This window comes from Dendronephthya gigantea, unplaced genomic scaffold, assembly GCF_004324835.1.
Source record: "Dendronephthya gigantea isolate DGI-Jeju-01 unplaced genomic scaffold, DenGig_1.0 000020F, whole genome shotgun sequence".
Lineage (NCBI taxonomy): Eukaryota > Metazoa > Cnidaria > Anthozoa > Malacalcyonacea > Nephtheidae > Dendronephthya > Dendronephthya gigantea.
Genome location: NW_021163030.1, coordinates 1,070,455 through 1,089,756, shown reverse-complemented (window position 1 = coordinate 1,089,756; position 19,302 = coordinate 1,070,455). Strand labels below are relative to the sequence as shown.

The window sequence follows — 19,302 nt, the reverse complement described above, 5'->3', positions numbered from 1 at the left end:
AGTGCATGTCTGTAGCTTTACTTCGATTTAAAAACTTGTGAAATAAAAATTTGTGAAATAAATATACAATTTAGGCCCAACGTGTACCAGCGAGTCAAGCGGCTATACTACTAAAAACACAAAATTAACAAAACATTTTAGCAAACTAAGCCGTTCAGTCATTTATATTGAGTTTCCTTTCGAGAATGACGATTATTTTGACGTTAAAAACCAACAAGGATTGTTTCAAACTAAAAGAATATAAAAACACTAAAATTTCTCGCTAGAAACACTTAAAAAACGTTTAGGCGTTTAAATCTTGACATTTCCAAGCGTGTGCCTTATTAGTCGTTTTCTGTACATATACTTGTTAGGGACCGCCCCCCGAGACCAGGAAAAGCTTAAATACGTTAAATTTATCTTCGCTCTCAGGGCTAGCCACTGTAGCTGATTCGTCTATGACGCTAGGCTTGTGGCGATGCATACTCTGTTTCTCACTGAGACGTAACGGTTAGGTGCACATACATCATGGTCTGGGGGCCGTAGTGCATCTCCCCCTTAGACGGCCGTTAAGATGTGAGTTATGGGGGGGAGTTCTTCCTATAGCAACCGCCTTGCACCTTTCGTAGTTGTAACTATGCTGAATATTGCAGCCGGTTGTATAACCAGGTTAGATTGTGGCATAGGCTGGATGATCTCTTTTGGGTGTTTTTCCCCAAATTTTTTTTTTGGCACGCTTTCCAAATTTTTGTTTTACATACAAAAAAATACTGTTATTAAACATATTATGGAACGGATATGGTTCGAAAAAAAATTTATATCGACTAAAAACACCTTAATTAACCCCTGAATACTCTCCCCAGTCTCTGCATGATGGAGGCAATGAATTAAACAATAGTACAATACAGAAATCATTCATAAACAGCAAACATCTTCATCAACCTTACAGCAGTAAAACAGCGACAAAGACATTCAGACAGTCAACTCTGCATTCCCGTTAGTGCCTTCAGCCCAAGAACTGTCATCAAAAGTCTGGATAAATCACCTGGCTTTCTGCGAGTTTTCAAATTCATATTTCAAAATATCTGACATTGAAACATCAGATTTTCTACTAATATTGGATTTAGCTTATTCATTAATACTGATCCATGAGATAGTTTGAACGAAGACTCCACCATTGTTGGGTATACCAGTGCAGTATGGTAATACAGGTAATATCCCAATGATAGACCATAATCTCGATGAATCAGCCTGAATTCTTCTGTAGCTAAATTCTCATTCCACAACAAGCAACACGGCATGTTCATGGCCATTTTAAGAGCACATTCAATTGTTATATATTCCCAACTTTGATATAATTTCAAATACATAACTTCGAAGTTTGGGACGGCACTTGTAGAGAAAGTGGACAAACAAAACCTACTGCGACCATTCGAATCCTCGCCACAATGAATCGAACCACGCAGGTAACATAAGCTGAACCCAGACACTTATACAAACATTTTGCATGGACACTTGATGTCTTGCTCAGCACACAAAGCATCACCAAAACCAGTTCTTTGTTTAAAGGCTGCACCTACTCCTTCAAAAAGGTTGGGACAAATACCCAAGGCTACAAGAAACTGGATAACAGTTTTGAGGATTTGTTGATCTTTTACGCTCAGATCCATTTATACGGCAACTCGTGTTTATATTAATTTAAGAAGATATATTAAAAGAGCGCTAACATAACCGATTAAAGATCATCGTACAGATCTACTATCGATGTTTACCGTTGACCCTGTCCCCTGCTCTCTGAGCTCGGTTCTTGCTCAAGTATTCCACAAAACGACAACTTCAATTCATGACGTGATCTCAAATGCTCCTCCGTTTCTAAAGCTCGCCAAAGAAACATAGATTCAACGCTAACAAATCATCAAAATTGGTTGTGGCTTTAACGGCTAAGTGCATGTCTGCAGCTTTACTTCGATTTAAAAACTTGTGAAATAAAAATTGTGAAATAAATATACAATTTAGGCCCAACGTGTACCAGCGAGTCAAGCGGCTATACTACTAAAACACAAAATAACAAAACATTTTAGCAAACTAAGCCGTTCAGTCATTTATATTGAGTTTCCTTTCGAGAATGACGATTATTTTGACGTTAAAAACCAACAAGGATTGTTTCAAAACATAAAAGAATATAAAAACACTAAAATTTCTCGCTAGAAACACTTAAAAAACGTTTAGGCGTTTAAATCTTGACATTTCCAAGCGTGTGCCTTATTAGTCGTTTTCTGTACATATACTTGTTAGGGACCGCCCCGGAGACCAGGAAAAGCTTAAATACGTTAAATTTATCTTCGCTCACAGGGCTAGCCACTGTAGCTGATTCGTCTATGACGCTAGGCTTGTGGCGATGCATACTCTGTTTCTCACTGAGACGTAACGGTTAGGTGCACATACATCATGGTCTGGGGGCCGTAGTGCATCTCCCCCTTAGACGGCCGTTAAGATGTGAGTTATGGGGGGGAGTTCTTCCTATAGCAACCGCCTTGCACCTTTCGTAGTTGTAACTATGCTGAATATTGCAGCCGGTTGTATAACCAGGTTAGATTGTGGCATAGGCTGGATGATCTCTTTTGGGTGTTTTTCCCCAAATTTTTTTTTTGGCACGCTTTCCAAATTTTTGTTTTACATACAAAAAAATACTGTTATTAAACATATTATGGAACGGATATGGTTCGAAAAAAAATTTATATCGACTAAAAACACCTTAATTAACCCCTGAATACTCTCCCCAGTCTCTGCATGGGAGGCTGAATTAAACAATAGTACAATACAGAAATCATTCATAAACAGCAAACATCTTCATCAACCTTACAGCAGTAAAACAGCGACAAAGACATTCAGACAGTCAACTCTGCATTCCCGTTAGTGCCTTCAGCCCAAGAACTGTCGATCAAAAGTCTGGATAAATCACCTGGCTTTCCCTGCGAGTTTTCAAATTCATATTTCAAAATATCTGACATTGAAACAATCAGATTTTCTAATAATTTGGACTTTAGCTTATTCATTAATACTGATCCATGAGATACTTTGAACAAGACTCACCATTGTTGGGTATACCAGTGCAGTATGGTAATACAGGTAATATCCAGATAGACCATATCTCGATGATCAGCCTGAATTCTTTGTAGCTAAATTTTCATTCCACAACAAGCAACACGGCATGTTCATGGCCATTTTAAGAGCACATTCAATTGTTATATATTCCCAACTTTGATATAATTTCAAATACATAACTTCGAAGTTTGGGACGGCACTTGTAGAGAAAGTGGACAAACAAAACCTACTGCGACCATTCGAATCCTCGCCACAATGAATCGAACCACGCAGGTAACATAAGCTGAACCCAGACACTTATACAAACATTTTGCATGGACACTTGATGTCTTGCTCAGCACACAAAGCATCACCAAAACCAGTTCTTTGTTTAAAGGCTGCACCTACTCCTTCAAAAAGGTTGGGACAAATACCCAAGGCTACAAGAAACTGGATAACAGTTTTGAGGATTTGTTGATCTTTTACGCTCAGATCCATTTATACGGCAACTCGTGTTTATATTAATTTAAGAAGATATATTAAAAGAGCGCTAACATAACCGATTAAAGATCATCGTACAGATCTACTATCGATGTTTACCGTTGACCCTGTTCCCCTGCTCTCTGAGCTCGGTTCTTGCTCAAGTATTCCACAAAACGACAACTTCAATTCATGACGTGATCTCAAATGCTCCTCCGTTTCTAAAGCTCGCCAAAGAAACATAGATTCAACGCTAACAAATCATCAAAATTGGTTGTGGCTTTAACGGCTAAGTGCATGTCTGTAGCTTTACTTCGATTTAAAAACTTGTGAAATAAAAATTGTGAAATAAATACATATACAATTTAGGCCCAACGTGTACCAGCGAGTCAAGCGGCTATACTACTAAAAACACAAAATTAACAAAACATTTTAGCAAACTAAGCCGTTCAGTCATTTATATTGAGTTTCCTTTCGAGAATGACGATTATTTTGACGTTAAAAACCAACAAGGATTGTTTCAAAACATAAAAGAATATAAAAACACTAAAATTTCTCGCTAGAAACACTTAAAAAACGTTTAGGCGTTTAAATCTTGACATTTCCAAGCGTGTGCCTTATTAGTCGTTTTCTTACATATACTTGTTAGGGACCGCCCCCCGAGACCAGGAAAAGCTTAAATACGTTAAATTTATCTTCGCTCTCAGGGCTAGCCACTGTAGCTGATTCGTCTATGACGCTAGGCTTGTGGCGATGCATACTCTGTTTCTCACTGAGACGTAACGGTTAGGTGCACATACATCATGGTCTGGGGGCCGTAGTGCATCTCCCCCTTAGACGGCCGTTAAGATGTGAGTTATGGGGGGGAGTTCTTCCTATAGCAACCGCCTTGCACCTTTCGTAGTTGTAACTATGCTGAATATTGCAGCCGGTTGTATAACCAGGTTAGATTGTGGCATAGGCTGGATGATCTCTTTTGGGTGTTTTTCCCCAAATTTTTTTTTTGGCACGCTTTCCAAATTTTTGTTTTACATACAAAAAAATACTGTTATTAAACATATTATGGAACGGATATGGTTCGAAAAAAAATTTATATCGACTAAAAACCACCTTAATTAACCCTGAATACTCTCCCCAGTCTCTGCATGATGGAGTCTGAATTAAACAATAGTACAATAGCAGAAATCATTCATAAACAGCAAACATCTTCATCAACCTTACAGCAGTAAAACAGCAACAAAGACATTCAGACAGTCAACTCTGCATTCCGTTAGTGCCTTCAGCCCAAGAACTGTCGATCAAAAGTCTGGATAAATCACCTGGCTTTCTGCGATTTTTTAAATTCATATTTCAAAATATCTGACATTGAGAACATATCGAGATTTTCTAATAATTTTGGATTTAGCTTTTCATTAATACTCCATGAGATACTTTGAACAAAGACTTCACCATTGTTGGGTATACCAGTGCAGTATGGTAACAGGTAATATCCAGGTATCGAATCACCTGAATTCTTTTGTAGCTAAATTTTCATTCCACAACAAGCACACGGCATGTTCATGGCCATTTTAAGAGCACATTCAATTGTTATATATTCCCAACTTTGATATAATTTCAAATACATAACTTCGAAGTTTGGGACGGCACTTGTAGAGAAAGTGGACAAACAAAACCTACTGCGACCATTCGAATCCTCGCCACAATGAATCGAACCACGCAGGTAACATAAGCTGAACCCAGACACTTATACAAACATTTTGCATGGACACTTGATGTCTTGCTCAGCACACAAAGCATCACCAAAACCAGTTCTTTGTTTAAAGGCTGCACCTACTCCTTCAAAAAGGTTGGGACAAATACCCAAGGCTACAAGAAACTGGATAACAGTTTTGAGGATTTGTTGATCTTTTACGCTCAGATCCATTTATACGGCAACTCGTGTTTATATTATTTAAGAAGATATATTAAAAGAGCGCTAACATAACCGATTAAAGATCGATCGTACAGATCTACTATCGATGTTTACCGTTGACCCTGTTCCCCTGCTCTCTGAGCTCGGTTCTTGCTCAAGTATTCCACAAAACGACAACTTCAATTCATGACGTGATCTCAAATGCTCCTCCGTTTCTAAAGCTCGCCAAAGAAACATAGATTCAACGCTAACAAATCATCAAAATTGGTTGTGGCTTTAACGGCTAAGTGCATGCCGGTAGCCTTACTTCGATTTAAAAACCTGTGAAATAAAAATTGTGAAATAGATACATACAATCTAGGCCCAAAGTGTACCAGCGAGTCAAGCGGCTATACTACTAAAAACACAAAATTAACAAAACATTTTAGCAAACTAAGCCGTTCAGTCATTTACATTGAGTTTCCTTTCGAGAATGACGATTATTTTGACGTTAAAAACCAACAAGGATTGTTTCAAAACATAAAAGAATATAAAAACACTAAAATTTCTCGCTAGAAACACTTAAAAAACGTTTAGGCGTTTAAATCTTGACATTTCCAAGCGTGTGCCTTATTAGTCGTTTTCTGTACATATACTTGTTAGGGACCGCCCCCCGAGACCAGGAAAAGCTTAAATACGTTAAATTTATCTTCGCTCTCAGGGCTAGCCACTGTAGCTGATTCGTCTATGACGCTAGGCTTGTGGCGATGCATACTCTGTTTCTCACTGAGACGTAACGGTTAGGTGCACATACATCATGGTCTGGGGGCCGTAGTGCATCTCCCCCTTAGACGGCCGTTAAGATGTGAGTTATGGGGGGGAGTTCTTCCTATAGCAACCGCCTTGCACCTTTCGTAGTTGTAACTATGCTGAATATTGCAGCCGGTTGTATAACCAGGTTAGATTGTGGCATAGGCTGGATGATCTCTTTTGGGTGTTTTTCCCCAAATTTTTTTTTTGGCACGCTTTCCAAATTTTTGTTTTACATACAAAAAAATACTGTTATTAAACATATTATGGAACGGATATGGTTCGAAAAAAAATTTATATCGACTAAAAACACCTTAATTAACCCCTGAATACTCTCCCCAGTCTCTGCATGATATGAGTCTGAATTAAACAATAGTACAATACAGAAATCATTCGTAAACAGCAAACATCTTCATCAACCTTACAGCAGTAAAACAGCAACAAAGACATTCAGACAGTCAACTCTGCATTCGTTAGTGCCTTCAGCCCAAGAACTGTCGATCAAAAGTCTGGATAAATCACCTGGCTTTCTGCGATTTTTAAATTCATATTTCAAAATATCTGACATTGAGAAACAATCGAGATTTTCTACTAATTTGGATTTAGCTTTATCATTAATACTGATCCATGAGATACTTTGAACAAAGACTTCACCATTGTTGGGTATACCAGTGCAGTATGGTAATCAGGTAATATCCAATGATAGACCATCGATGAATCAGCCTGAATTCTTGTAGCTAAATTTTCATTCCACAACAAGCAACACGGCATGTTCATGGCCATTTTAAGAGCACATTCAATTGTTATATATTCCCAACTTTGATATAATTTCAAATACATAACTTCGAAGTTTGGGACGGCACTTGTAGAGAAAGTGGACAAACAAAACCTACTGCGACCATTCGAATCCTCGCCACAATGAATCGAACCACGCAGGTAACATAAGCTGAACCCAGACACTTATACAAACATTTTGCATGGACACTTGATGTCTTGCTCAGCACACAAAGCATCACCAAAACCAGTTCTTTGTTTAAAGGCTGCACCTACTCCTTCAAAAAGGTTGGGACAAATACCCAAGGCTACAAGAAACTGGATAACAGTTTTGAGGATTTGTTGATCTTTTACGCTCAGATCCATTTATACGGCAACTCGTGTTTATATTAATTTAAGAAGATATATTAAAAGAGCGCTAACATAACCGATTAAAGATCGATCGTACAGATCTACTATCGATGTTTACCGTTGACCCTGTTCCCCTGCTCTCTGAGCTCGGTTCTTGCTCAAGTATTCCACAAAACGACAACTTCAATTCATGACGTGATCTCAAATGCTCCTCCGTTTCTAAAGCTCGCCAAAGAAACATAGATTCAACGCTAACAAATCATCAAAATTGGTTGTGGCTTTAACGGCTAAGTGCATGTCTGTAGCTTTACTTCGATTTAAAAACTTGTGAAATAAAAATTTGTGAAATAATATACAATTTAGGCCCAACGTGTACCAGCGAGTCAAGCGGCTATACTACTAAAAACACAAAATTAACAAAACATTTTAGCAAACTAAGCCGTTCAGTCATTTATATTGAGTTTCCTTTCGAGAATGACGATTATTTTGACGTTAAAAACCAACAAGGATTGTTTCAAAACCATAAAAGAATATAAAAACACTAAAATTTCTCGCTAGAAACACTTAAAAAACGTTTAGGCGTTTAAATCTTGACATTTCCAAGCGTGTGCCTTATTAGTCGTTTTCTGTACATATACTTGTTAGGGACCGCCCCCGAGACCAGGAAAAGCTTAAATACGTTAAATTTATCTTCGCTCTCAGGGCTAGCCACTGTAGCTGATTCGTCTATGACGCTAGGCTTGTGGCGATGCATACTCTGTTTCTCACTGAGACGTAACGGTTAGGTGCACATACATCATGGTCTGGGGGCCGTAGTGCATCTCCCCCTTAGACGGCCGTTAAGATGTGAGTTATGGGGGGGAGTTCTTCCTATAGCAACCGCCTTGCACCTTTCGTAGTTGTAACTATGCTGAATATTGCAGCCGGTTGTATAACCAGGTTAGATTGTGGCATAGGCTGGATGATCTCTTTTGGGTGTTTTTCCCCAAATTTTTTTTTTGGCACGCTTTCCAAATTTGTTTTACATACAAAAAATACTGTTATTAAACATATTATGGAACGGATATGGTTCGAAAAAAAATTTATATCGACTAAAAAACCTTAATTAACCCCTGAATACTCTCCCCAGTCTCTGCATGGCTGAGTCTGAATTAAACAATAGTACAATAGCAGAAATCATTCATAAACAGCAAACATCTTCATCAACCTTACAGCAGTAAAACAGCACAAAGACATTCAGACAGTCAACTCTGCATTCTCGTTAGTGCCTTCAGCCCAGAACTGTCGATCAAAAGTCTGGATAAATCCCTGGCTTTCTTTGCGATTTTTTAAATTCATATTTCAAAATATCTGACATTGAAACAATCGAATTTTCTAATAATTTGGACTTTAGCTTATTCATTAATACTCCATGAGATACTTTGAACAAAGACTCACCATTGTTGGGTATACCAGTGCAGTATGGTAATAGGTTATCCCAATGATAGACCATAATCTCGATGAATCAGCCTGAATTCTTTGTAGCTAAATTTCATTCCACAACAAGCAACACGGCATGTTCATGGCCATTTTAAGAGCACATTCAATTGTTATATATTCCCAACTTTGATATAATTTCAAATACATAACTTCGAAGTTTGGGACGGCACTTGTAGAGAAAGTGGACAAACAAAACCTACTGCGACCATTCGAATCCTCGCCACAATGAATCGAACCACGCAGGTAACATAAGCTGAACCCAGACACTTATACAAACATTTTGCATGGACACTTGATGTCTTGCTCAGCACACAAAGCATCACCAAAACCAGTTCTTTGTTTAAAGGCTGCACCTACTCCTTCAAAAAGGTTGGGACAAATACCCAAGGCTACAAGAAACTGGATAACAGTTTTGAGGATTTGTTGATCTTTTACGCTCAGATCCATTTATACGGCAACTCGTGTTTATATTAATTTAAGAAGATATATTAAAAGAGCGCTAACATAACCGATTAAAGATCAATCGTACAGATCTACTATCGATGTTTACCGTTGACCCTGTCCCCTGCTCTCTGAGCTCGGTTCTTGCTCAAGTATTCCACAAAACGACAACTTCAATTCATGACGTGATCTCAAATGCTCCTCCGTTTCTAAAGCTCGCCAAAGAAACATAGATTCAACGCTAACAAATCATCAAAATTGGTTGTGGCTTTAACGGCTAAGTGCATGTCTGCAGCTTTACTTCGATTTAAAAACTTGTGAAATAAAAACTTGTGAAATAAATTTATACAATTTAGGCCCAACGTGTACCAGCGAGTCAAGCGGCTATACTACTAAAAACACAAAATAGACAAAACATTTTAGCAAACTAAGCCGTTCAGTCATTTATATTGAGTTTCCTTTCGAGAATGACGATTATTTTGACGTTAAAAACCAACAAGGATTGTTTCAAAACATAAAAGAATATAAAAACACTAAAATTTCTCGCTAGAAACACTTAAAAAACGTTTAGGCGTTTAAATCTTGACATTTCCAAGCGTGTGCCTTATTAGTCGTTTTCTGTGCATATACTTGTTAGGGACCGCCCCCCGAGACCAGGAAAAGCTTAAATACGTTAAATTTATCTTCGCTCTCAGGGCTAGCCACTGTAGCTGATTCGTCTATGACGCTAGGCTTGTGGCGATGCATACTCTGTTTCTCACTGAGACGTAACGGTTAGGTGCACATACATCATGGTCTGGGGGCCGTAGTGCATCTCCCCCTTAGACGGCCGTTATGATGTGAGTTATGGGGGGGAGTTCTTTCTATAGCAACCGCCTTGCACCTTTCGTAGTTGTAACTATGCTGAATATTGCAGCCGGTTGTATAACCAGGTTAGATTGTGGCATAGGCTGGATGATCTCTTTTGGGTGTTTTTCCCCAAATTTTTTTTTTGGCACGCTTTCCAAATTTCTGTTTTACATACAAAAAAATACTGTTATTAAACATATTATGGAACGGATATGGTTCGAAAAAAAATTTATATCGACTAAAAACCACCTTAATTAACCCCTGAATACTCTCCCCAGTCTCTGCATGATATAGGAGGCAATGAATTAAACAATAGTACAATACCAGAAATCATTCGTAAACAGCAAACATCTTCATCAACCTTACAGCAGTAAAACAGCGACAAAGACATTCAGACAGTCAACTCTGCGTTCTCGTTAGTGCCTTCAGCCCGAGAAATTTCAATCAAAAGTCTGGATAAATCCCCTGGCTTTCCCTGCGAGTTTTCAAATCATATTCAAGTATCTGACATTGAAAAACAACTCAAGATTTTCCTAATTGGATTTAGCTTATTCATTAATACTGATCCATGAGATAGTTTGAACGAAGACTCCACCATTGTTGGGTATAGGACCAGTGCAGTATGGTAATACAGGTAATATCCAATGATAGACCATAATCTGATGAATCAGCCTGAATTATCTTCTGTAGCTAATTTCATTCCACAACAAGCAACACGGCATGTTCATGGCATTTTAAGAGCACATTCAATGTTATATATTCCCAACTTTGATATATATTCAAATACATAACTTCGAAGTTTGGGACGGCACTTGTAGAGAAAGTGGACAACAAAAACCTAACTGCGACCATTCGAATCCTCGCCACAATGAATCGAACCACGCAGGTAACATAAGCTGAACCCAGACACTTATACAAACATTTTGCATGGACACTTGATGTCTTGCTCAGCACACAAAGCATCACCAAAACTAGTTCTTTGTTTAAAGGCTGCACCTACTCCTTCAAAAAGGTTGGGACAAATACCCAAGGCTACAAGAAACTGGATAACAGTTTTGAGGATTTGTTGATCTTTTACGCTCAGATCCATTTATACGGCAACTCGTGTTTATATTAATTTAAGAAGATATATTAAAAGAGCGCTAACATAACCGATTAAAGATCAATCGTACAGATCTACTATCGATGTTTACCGTTGACCCTGTCCCCCTGCTCTCTGAGCTCGGTTCTTGCTCAAGTATTCCACAAAACGACAACTTCAATTCATGACGTGATCTCAAATGCTCCTCCGTTTCTAAAGCTCGCCAAAGAAACATAGATTCAACGCTAACAAATCATCAAAATTGGTTGTGGCTTTAACGGCTAAGTGCATGTCTGCGGCTTTACTTCGATTTAAAAATTTGTGAAATAAAAACTTGTGAAATAAATTTATACAATTTAGGCCCAACGTGTACCAGCGAGTCATGCGGCTATACTACTAAAAACACAAAATAGACAAAACATTTTAGCAAACTAAGCCGTTCAGTCATTTATATTGAGTTTCCTTTCGAGAATGACGATTATTTTGACGTTAAAAACCAACAAGGATTGTTTCAAAACACTAAAAGAATATAAAAACACTAAAATTTCTCGCTAGAAACAATTAAAAAACGTTTAGGCGTTTAAATCTTGACATTTCCAAGCGTGTGCCTTATTAGTCGTTTTCTGTGCATATACTTGTTAGGGACCGCCCCCCGAGACCAGGAAAAGCTTAAATACGTTAAATTTATCTTCGCTCTCAGGGCTAGCCACTGTAGCTGATTCGTCTATGACGCTAGGCTTGTGGCGATGCATACTCTGTTTCTCACTGAGACGTAACGGTTAGGTGCACATACATCATGGTCTGGGGGCCGTAGTGCATCTCCCCCTTAGACGGCCGTTAAGATGTGAGTTATGGGGGGGAGTTCTTCCTATAGCAACCGCCTTGCACCTTTCGTAGTTGTAACTATGCTGAATATTGCAGCCGGTTGTATAACCAGGTTAGATTGTGGCATAGGCTGGATGATCTCTTTTGGGTGTTTTTCCCCAAATTTTTTTTTTGGCACGCTTTCCAAATTTTTGTTTTACATACAAAAAAATACTGTTATTAAACATAATATGGAACGGATATGGTTCGCAAAAATATTTATATCGACTAAAAACCACCTTAATTAACCCCTGAATGCTCTCCCCAGTCTCGGCATGGCTGAGTCTCTGAATTAAACGTCTAAAGGTTTTTTAAATGTTCAGTAGCGAGAAATTTTAGAGTTTTGATATTCTTTTAGTGTTTTGAAACAATCCTTGTTGGTTTTTAACGTCGAAATAGTCGTCATTCTCGAAAGAAAACTCACTCCGTTTAAAATTGGGAGGAAAACGTTGCTTGAAGTTGACGCATTATTTAAGAGTGCGATTGGCGTAAGGTGATCACAAAACCAATAAAAGTGAATGCGGTTCACACACTGACTTTCCTTGCGAGTTGAGCCGTGTAACTTGCAAAGAAATTACAGAAACATAATTTATTTAAATTGTAAAACGTTCGACAGAAACCATAACGCCGTTCGAATTATAGACCCGTCATGTTGGACTTTGGACTTCCTGTCTTGACCAGTAGTCTTGACTTGTTGGAGTGCTTGACTTTAGTCAATAGCTCCATGCGCAAAAATAGCCGAAGTGAGCAGATTTCGTTGAATAAACACCGGCTGTTCTCTCATAGACGCGGCGTCTGTTAGAAGCATTTGTCTTCATCAAGATCTTAAGTACTGTGTGTCTGTGTAGTAGGCGAACGGGCCTTTTTGTTTTAGGGGAGGTGTGAATTTTGCGAAACCGACACAGATTCTTAGGAAGCGCGACCTTTTCAGGATCAACATAAAATGCATTGTCTTTTGTCTTAGATAATAAGGACGTCGCTAGTTAGCAATATTTCTTTTGCCTACTTGAATCTAAAAACTTTGAAAAGTACTGCAAAGACCTGAAATCCATGCACTATGTTTATATTAATAATAAAAGTTTATATCGTTTCTCTCCAGGAGGAATTAGTTCACTCACCCAAAGTGTACGTAGCTGCGTGCCTATTTTTAAAAGTATTTTTTGGTAAATACTGATTTATTGTATACTACGCAGTGACATCATAAGTTCCAGATTGTGCATGACCACAAAAAAGATCGCTTCAAAAAGATATACTCGCTGGTAAAATGCGTGTCAATGTTGTGTCAAGAATCGAGGAACTAAAGCTCGCAATTGTCTGTGATATCAAAAGGGGAAATTCGGAAAAAAGAATAAGAAACAAACGAACAATATGACTATATTTCCTGTCGAGACACATGGTTTATGAATGAAAAGTATTGTATGCAAAAAAATATGGCCAATATAAAAAGAAAGAAACACCGGCGAACTAAAATTTGTATTCACCAGGGCAAAACCAATTTTAAGTTTTTTTCAAACGAATTGATGGTTATTTAAATGAACATTGCGTAAATATTGGAATTTAATTCGGTAGACATGAATTAGATGTTCAGTTCCAGCATTGACATTAGTAAATAGCAACTTCGAGCCTGATTGTTTGTCAATTAAAAAACCAAATAATTAAAAGTAATTTCATATTTTCCATAACAGTGACCGAGACAGATCTCTGTAGGAAACACGCCAGTGTACTGTATCGCTACTGATATATAATATCCTTTTGTTTATAACGCCAGTAGCTAAAAAACCGCTAATCTCTAATCTCTACCCTGGCAGGACCTCTTTTACCAAAGACCCTCCTGCATGCCCTTGGAATGACTAGAACAGACTGATGTATATCCTAAAAGAAACGACGCATTTAACCTGCATTTGTCAAATATCCAAATTCTTTTTCATTCAGTGAAGATGTATATTTTTCGTCTCTTACAATAGCGTGCATGTGATGTATTTTCTCCGTCTCTTAAAATAGCCTATAAAGCTTTTGTTCCGTTTTTTCAAATAGTCTCTTTGTGGTTTTCGGGCTCTTCTGTGATCTGAACAGTATGACAAAAAACATTTTAATTAAAGTCCATCTCATGCATGTTTCGGCTTTCGTTTTCCGTCAGTTTTCCTAACACTTCATGCAGAGATGAGAATATTATATCAAGCCTTTATACTTTCCACGAGACTTCCTTTTTATATTTGATATTGTTCTAGCTGAGTATTATTTTCACTTCCTTTGCCCGTTAAGAGAGAATAAAACTTGCTGTCCTTGCTAAGGTGGTAGCATTGTCGTTCAGGAGTTAGACAAAACGGTATCGTTCTATCGAAAAGATGAAGCTGATTTTGCCGCTAGCTTTTGTAGCAATGATTGCATTGAATTGTAAGTTTTAAACAAATTTCAATATGTTTACTATTCCAATATTCCTGAAGCTATAAGATGAAATTTCAATCCTGGCGTTGAGCTTGCACGGCACGCGCGGAGAAGTATACTTTATTGATTTTAAATTTTTATTTTACAGTTGCAGAGACATTTGAGGAAGGTAATTGCAATTCGATCAATTTATTCATTCCCGTACTTTATAATTTCACTTATACATTTAAACCTAGGCTATATACCAAAAAACAGTGACATCTGTGTATAAATTTAACCTCACTCATTCACGCATGCGTGTTCAGTAAGAAAGTTTGATATAAATTGCAATTGCAGACAATGAAATGCGGATGTCGGATCCTGGTTGGTCAAGATTGAAAGGTGAGGAAATCAAAATGCTCGTAAATAAGCCGGATAGATTTATATTATAACAATATGTTAAAAAATGGCATGTGCATGTAAAAGGTTTATTTAGGCGTCGACGAAAACAACAGAGGAGACATGGGATGAAAGGAGAGAAAGGATCTCCAGGACCACAAGGACCACAAGGAAGAAAAGGATCTGCGGGACCACCGGGACAAAAAGGTATACTCCTGCAGTCAAATCCGGGTTTAAAATTCTAGCAGAAATAGCTTGACGACTAAATCGGTTTGATTCTTTCGAAGGTGAGCCGGGACAAAGAGGAGAACAAGGTATGAAAGGTGACACGGGAGCAACTGGACCTGAGGGAATCCAAGGGCCTGCAGGATCTCAAGGAGCCCGAGGTGATAAAGGTGAACCTGGTTTACAAGGCAAAACTGGCGTAATGGGACTCCCTGGAAAACCAGGACAAAAAGGAGATGTTGGTGAGCCTGGCTATCCAGGAAAACACGGCGAAAAAGGCGAAAGAGGAGAGAAAGGAGATAGAGGTATATACAAAGTTATAGTAATTCAAGTTTAAGCCCAATGTATGTTCAAAGCGCATTCATTTAGACTCTTTTCTACTAATCGCAACGACCAACTCGGAAGCTCGCTGCGAGGGTTTCCCAAAACGGGTGTTTATACAATTTATAAATTTTATACCTAATACCAGGTGAGATTGGATTGCAAGGTGAACCAGGGAGAGATGGCGAGAAGGGGGAACGCGGATCTGAAGAATCGAATTAAACATCAACTTTTGTCTTTTGATATTATTGAGATTATCAAAAAATGACTCAGATATTACTATCGGAAAAGTCACTCACAACTTAGGTTTGATTTTGTCACAATAAATATCAGCTTTCGATCAACCAGATGCACATCTCAATTGGATGCACCTTTCAAAACACACTCATCCGCACACATGTATTTGGCATATTCTGTACAGCGGTTTCTTCTTGACAACGGTTTGGAAAACTATAGTCTGCATGCAGACGTAAATTCACTGGTAATATACGCTTGTATATTAGTGTAAAATGTAATGACCTGGGTCATTTGATCAGTTGTTGATTTAAATAGTCCATTTTGATGGGCTAAGAATTACAATTTTGTAAACACAATTTCGCACAGCTCATGTTTGGAGAGTAGGACGCGCTAATTCATATATTTTTCGTATACTTTCTTCACGTCTGCGCGCACGCTAGGAAAATATCGATTGTCATCTTCACGTGATGTTCTCTATATATTTCAGGTGTGACTGGACCACCTGGCCCTCCAGGTCGAGCTGACTGCAAGATCGTGAGAAGCCAGAATGCAACATTGATTTGTGATGTTGGTTACGTCATAGTTCGTTGCTGGGGACCTTGTGGGACAGAAAAAATGTACGGGAATTCAAAATGTATATCACCGTGTAAATATTACAAACGACTACTGCAAGAGACTTACGCTGTTTGCTGCAAAGTTTAATCAAAGTTCTTCCATTACGTGCTGTTATGCAACTCACTTTGAACTAGAATAGTCAATATCATTTATTATAGCTATACTGAATAAAATTTGAAAACGAATACATGATGTCATAGCAAAAACTAAAATTTTCCACCAGTATAATTTCATTCAAGTCAATTTTAATTGAGAATTGACACTCCCCTCCTTCTTCTCTTTAAGCTTACAGAATATAATGTGCGTTGATCATTTTGTCATCGATCAACAGTGAAACCAACAGAGGCATGATAATTTAGTGTTCATATTCAAATGCCAAACATTTCTCAATGCTTCAAATATTGCATGGATTCTTTAGGATCCCAAAAATAGCAAAAGCATTCAAGTTCAGATTCTGACTGATATGATATTTTGAACTATCATTTATTATGTAATATTCGACCATGTCCATGGTCGAGTATACTATATTCCTTAAGGTATAAGGTCGAATGTATACCCGCGGAACATTATATTCGACCATAGTCGAATATACCGGAATATGGTATATCGTATACCATATTTCGTTATGTTATAACCGTTGGTAAGGTCCAATATACCGGAATTGTGTAAAGAACTTGGCATTACATTCTCGCAGAATCCAGTAACACTATAGAACCCGGCATTAAATGTAAGTAATAAACATATATGGAACGCTCATATCGAAGGAGTCATCAAAAAAGCCAATAAGAGACTCTGAAATACTTTTTGGTTCATTTAAAGAGGGCTAAGGTACCAACTGCAGATTTGATATTATTTTATACACCGTGTATTCGGTCAATTAGCTATAATTATGCTATACCAGCCTTTTATCACTCCCTTCCGAAATATTTAAAGAATGTCCTTGTACGTTTGGAAAAAAGAACGTTAGCAATTATAAAGCCAGAATTGGATTATGCTTCAGCTTGTGAAAATTTGAATGTAAGACTAACGGAAGAACATCACAACTTTCTTCAAAAATATAGTCAAAGATCCGAAGCATAAACTTCATAATTTGCTCCCACCGTTACATCAATCGCATCATGACCTTAGAAATACCACACTTTCATACTGATCGTGCCAAGAATTCTTTTTATTTAAGATAACAGCTAAAACGTAATTATATTTAATAAATAGTTAGACTAAAATTTAAAATCAGTTGTATAGGTAATTTCAAATCTTGTAAATATTAATTCAGCCTTAGGCTGTAAGGTAATTTTTGTGCTGTGAAATTTTACTGATGCATCAGTCTTGATCCGCCATGCCTTCAGATATATAGCTAGAAGAGTACTATTTCGCCGTAGTCAAGAAGATTTTTTATAGTCATAAGCAGTCTGTGTTGGATAGTCTGTGTTGGATAGTCATGACCACGACAAATTGTCATTTTACTGTTAACTATAAGGAACGTGCAGAAGTATTTGACTATTTTCATAAGACGTGATTGAGCACAGGGCTGCCCCCGCTCGCCCCCGTAAGCAAAGGGCAGGGGGCAGCTGCCCCGTGGTTCCGGCGCCCCTGGAATCATTTGAAATTCTCCTGAAACGTGTGACTTAAAAGTATCCCGTCGTGATTTGAGACGCATATTTGCTTCCTGTGAGCATGAAGACCTAGTCTAATATATAAGGTGTTGTTTTGCCCGTGAAACGTAATTTTCGAATTTATCAGTTAACTGAGATACGTGATCGAGAGGTTCTAGACGACGTCTAGAATTTTGTGTGATTAGTTACCCACTTTTTCTGCGCTTTTATTTTGGGCGGATTATTCTGGGCTTTCCGTAGTGCGAATCCAAAGGGTAACCTTGCACATGCAAGGTTATCTATAGATAATCTTCGCAAGGAAAGGTCATGCAAAGTAATGAAAGTAGCTTTCATTAGTCACTCGAATGACTCGATCGTCATCAACAAAAATCTCTTCCACAAAATGGCCTCGAACCAGATGCTGGAACGATACACGTACCGGCCCGAATTTGTCGCATAGATCCTGGAAAATGCGAAATAGAAATATTTATTCGTGAAATATTCCTGAAAATTCCTGAATCGTAATTACTGTGAGTTTAATATAAACGTGAAAGGTTTTTCAAATCTTTTTACATAAACGCAATATACGCATGCGTTGCCATGCAATAATTATGAATAAATCATTCCTCATTGAAATGAAAATCAAGGCCGAAAATCTGCCTGCCATGCGTCTGTGACGGGCTTGAAGAACAAAGCGCTTCTCCTGCGCGGGTGCCTTATATTTGCCGCGAAATCTTGCAGAACAGACTCTTTATAAACAAGGATATATGAGATTTGTGGGCATATTATATACTTCTGGTCAGTTCCGAATCCGTACATTAATTTGCCGCTTGCATTTCGCATGCCAGATTGGTTTTTGTTGCCAGTTTCTGACTGGCTGAGTCATAACTCACGAGGTATGAGTTAATTAGCAATATACGAAAGATTTCTTTCACTTTGACCTTAGCCCACACCCAGTATAATGTTTTCAACATGTCGTATGCGTGGTTTACATGAATTTAGGCTAGATCCGATTAAGGGCGGGAAAACGAGATTTAGGTCACGACATCATTTAAAGCAGCCAATACAGTATACAGTATACTCACTTTTGTCATAATAGCCCTAATAATATAATGTTAGTTAACTATTATTATTATATTATACTATGATATATTAATATAGTATTAGCTATACCATTAATGTTTTCATGCATGCACTAGCTGCCACTGCATGGGAACATCGCCTGTTTGTAGAAAAATGTTTTAAAATTCAATTACGATGAGTTTACAAATTTCTCAAATATTTGATGTATTCCATGCATTATTTCCATAATATTCTCACATATTTTGAATAGCATTTTTTTAACTTTAAAGGAGTTCATTTATTGGCGTCAATGTACGACGGTGCGAGCAGCGTGTTATTTCCTCTTGCAACGAACACGAATAACAAGCTTTCCGTTGCCAGTTGAGCTATTATTGTATCAATTA

General features: G+C 37.9%; 1 protein-coding gene across 1 annotated transcript; it reads left to right on the top strand.

The window, feature by feature from the left end:
- Nucleotides 1-14,332: 14,332 nt before the first annotated feature.
- LOC114521607 (collagen alpha-2(VI) chain-like) lies at nucleotides 14,333-16,413 on the top strand. Its single transcript, XM_028542098.1, has 6 exons — nucleotides 14,333-14,477; nucleotides 14,617-14,637; nucleotides 14,805-14,849; nucleotides 14,934-15,053; nucleotides 15,134-15,376; nucleotides 16,117-16,413. The coding sequence occupies exons 1-6, from the start codon at nucleotides 14,429-14,431 to the stop codon at nucleotides 16,329-16,331; spliced, it is 693 nt and encodes a 230-aa protein (XP_028397899.1). The 5' UTR covers nucleotides 14,333-14,428; the 3' UTR covers nucleotides 16,332-16,413.
- The last annotated feature ends 2,889 nt before the right edge of the window (nucleotides 16,414-19,302 follow it).

Excerpts from the sequence above, each read along its gene's own strand:
- LOC114521607 (XM_028542098.1), top strand. The coding sequence starts at position 14,429 with ATGAAGCTGATTTTGCCGCTAGCTTTTGTAGCAATGATTGCATTGAAT. Across the intron at positions 14,478-14,616 it reads AGCAATGATTGCATTGAATT|TTGCAGAGACATTTGAGGAA; the intron begins GTAAGTTTTAAA and ends TTTATTTTACAG. Across the intron at positions 15,054-15,133 it reads GGGACCACCGGGACAAAAAG|GTGAGCCGGGACAAAGAGGA; the intron begins GTATACTCCTGC and ends ATTCTTTCGAAG.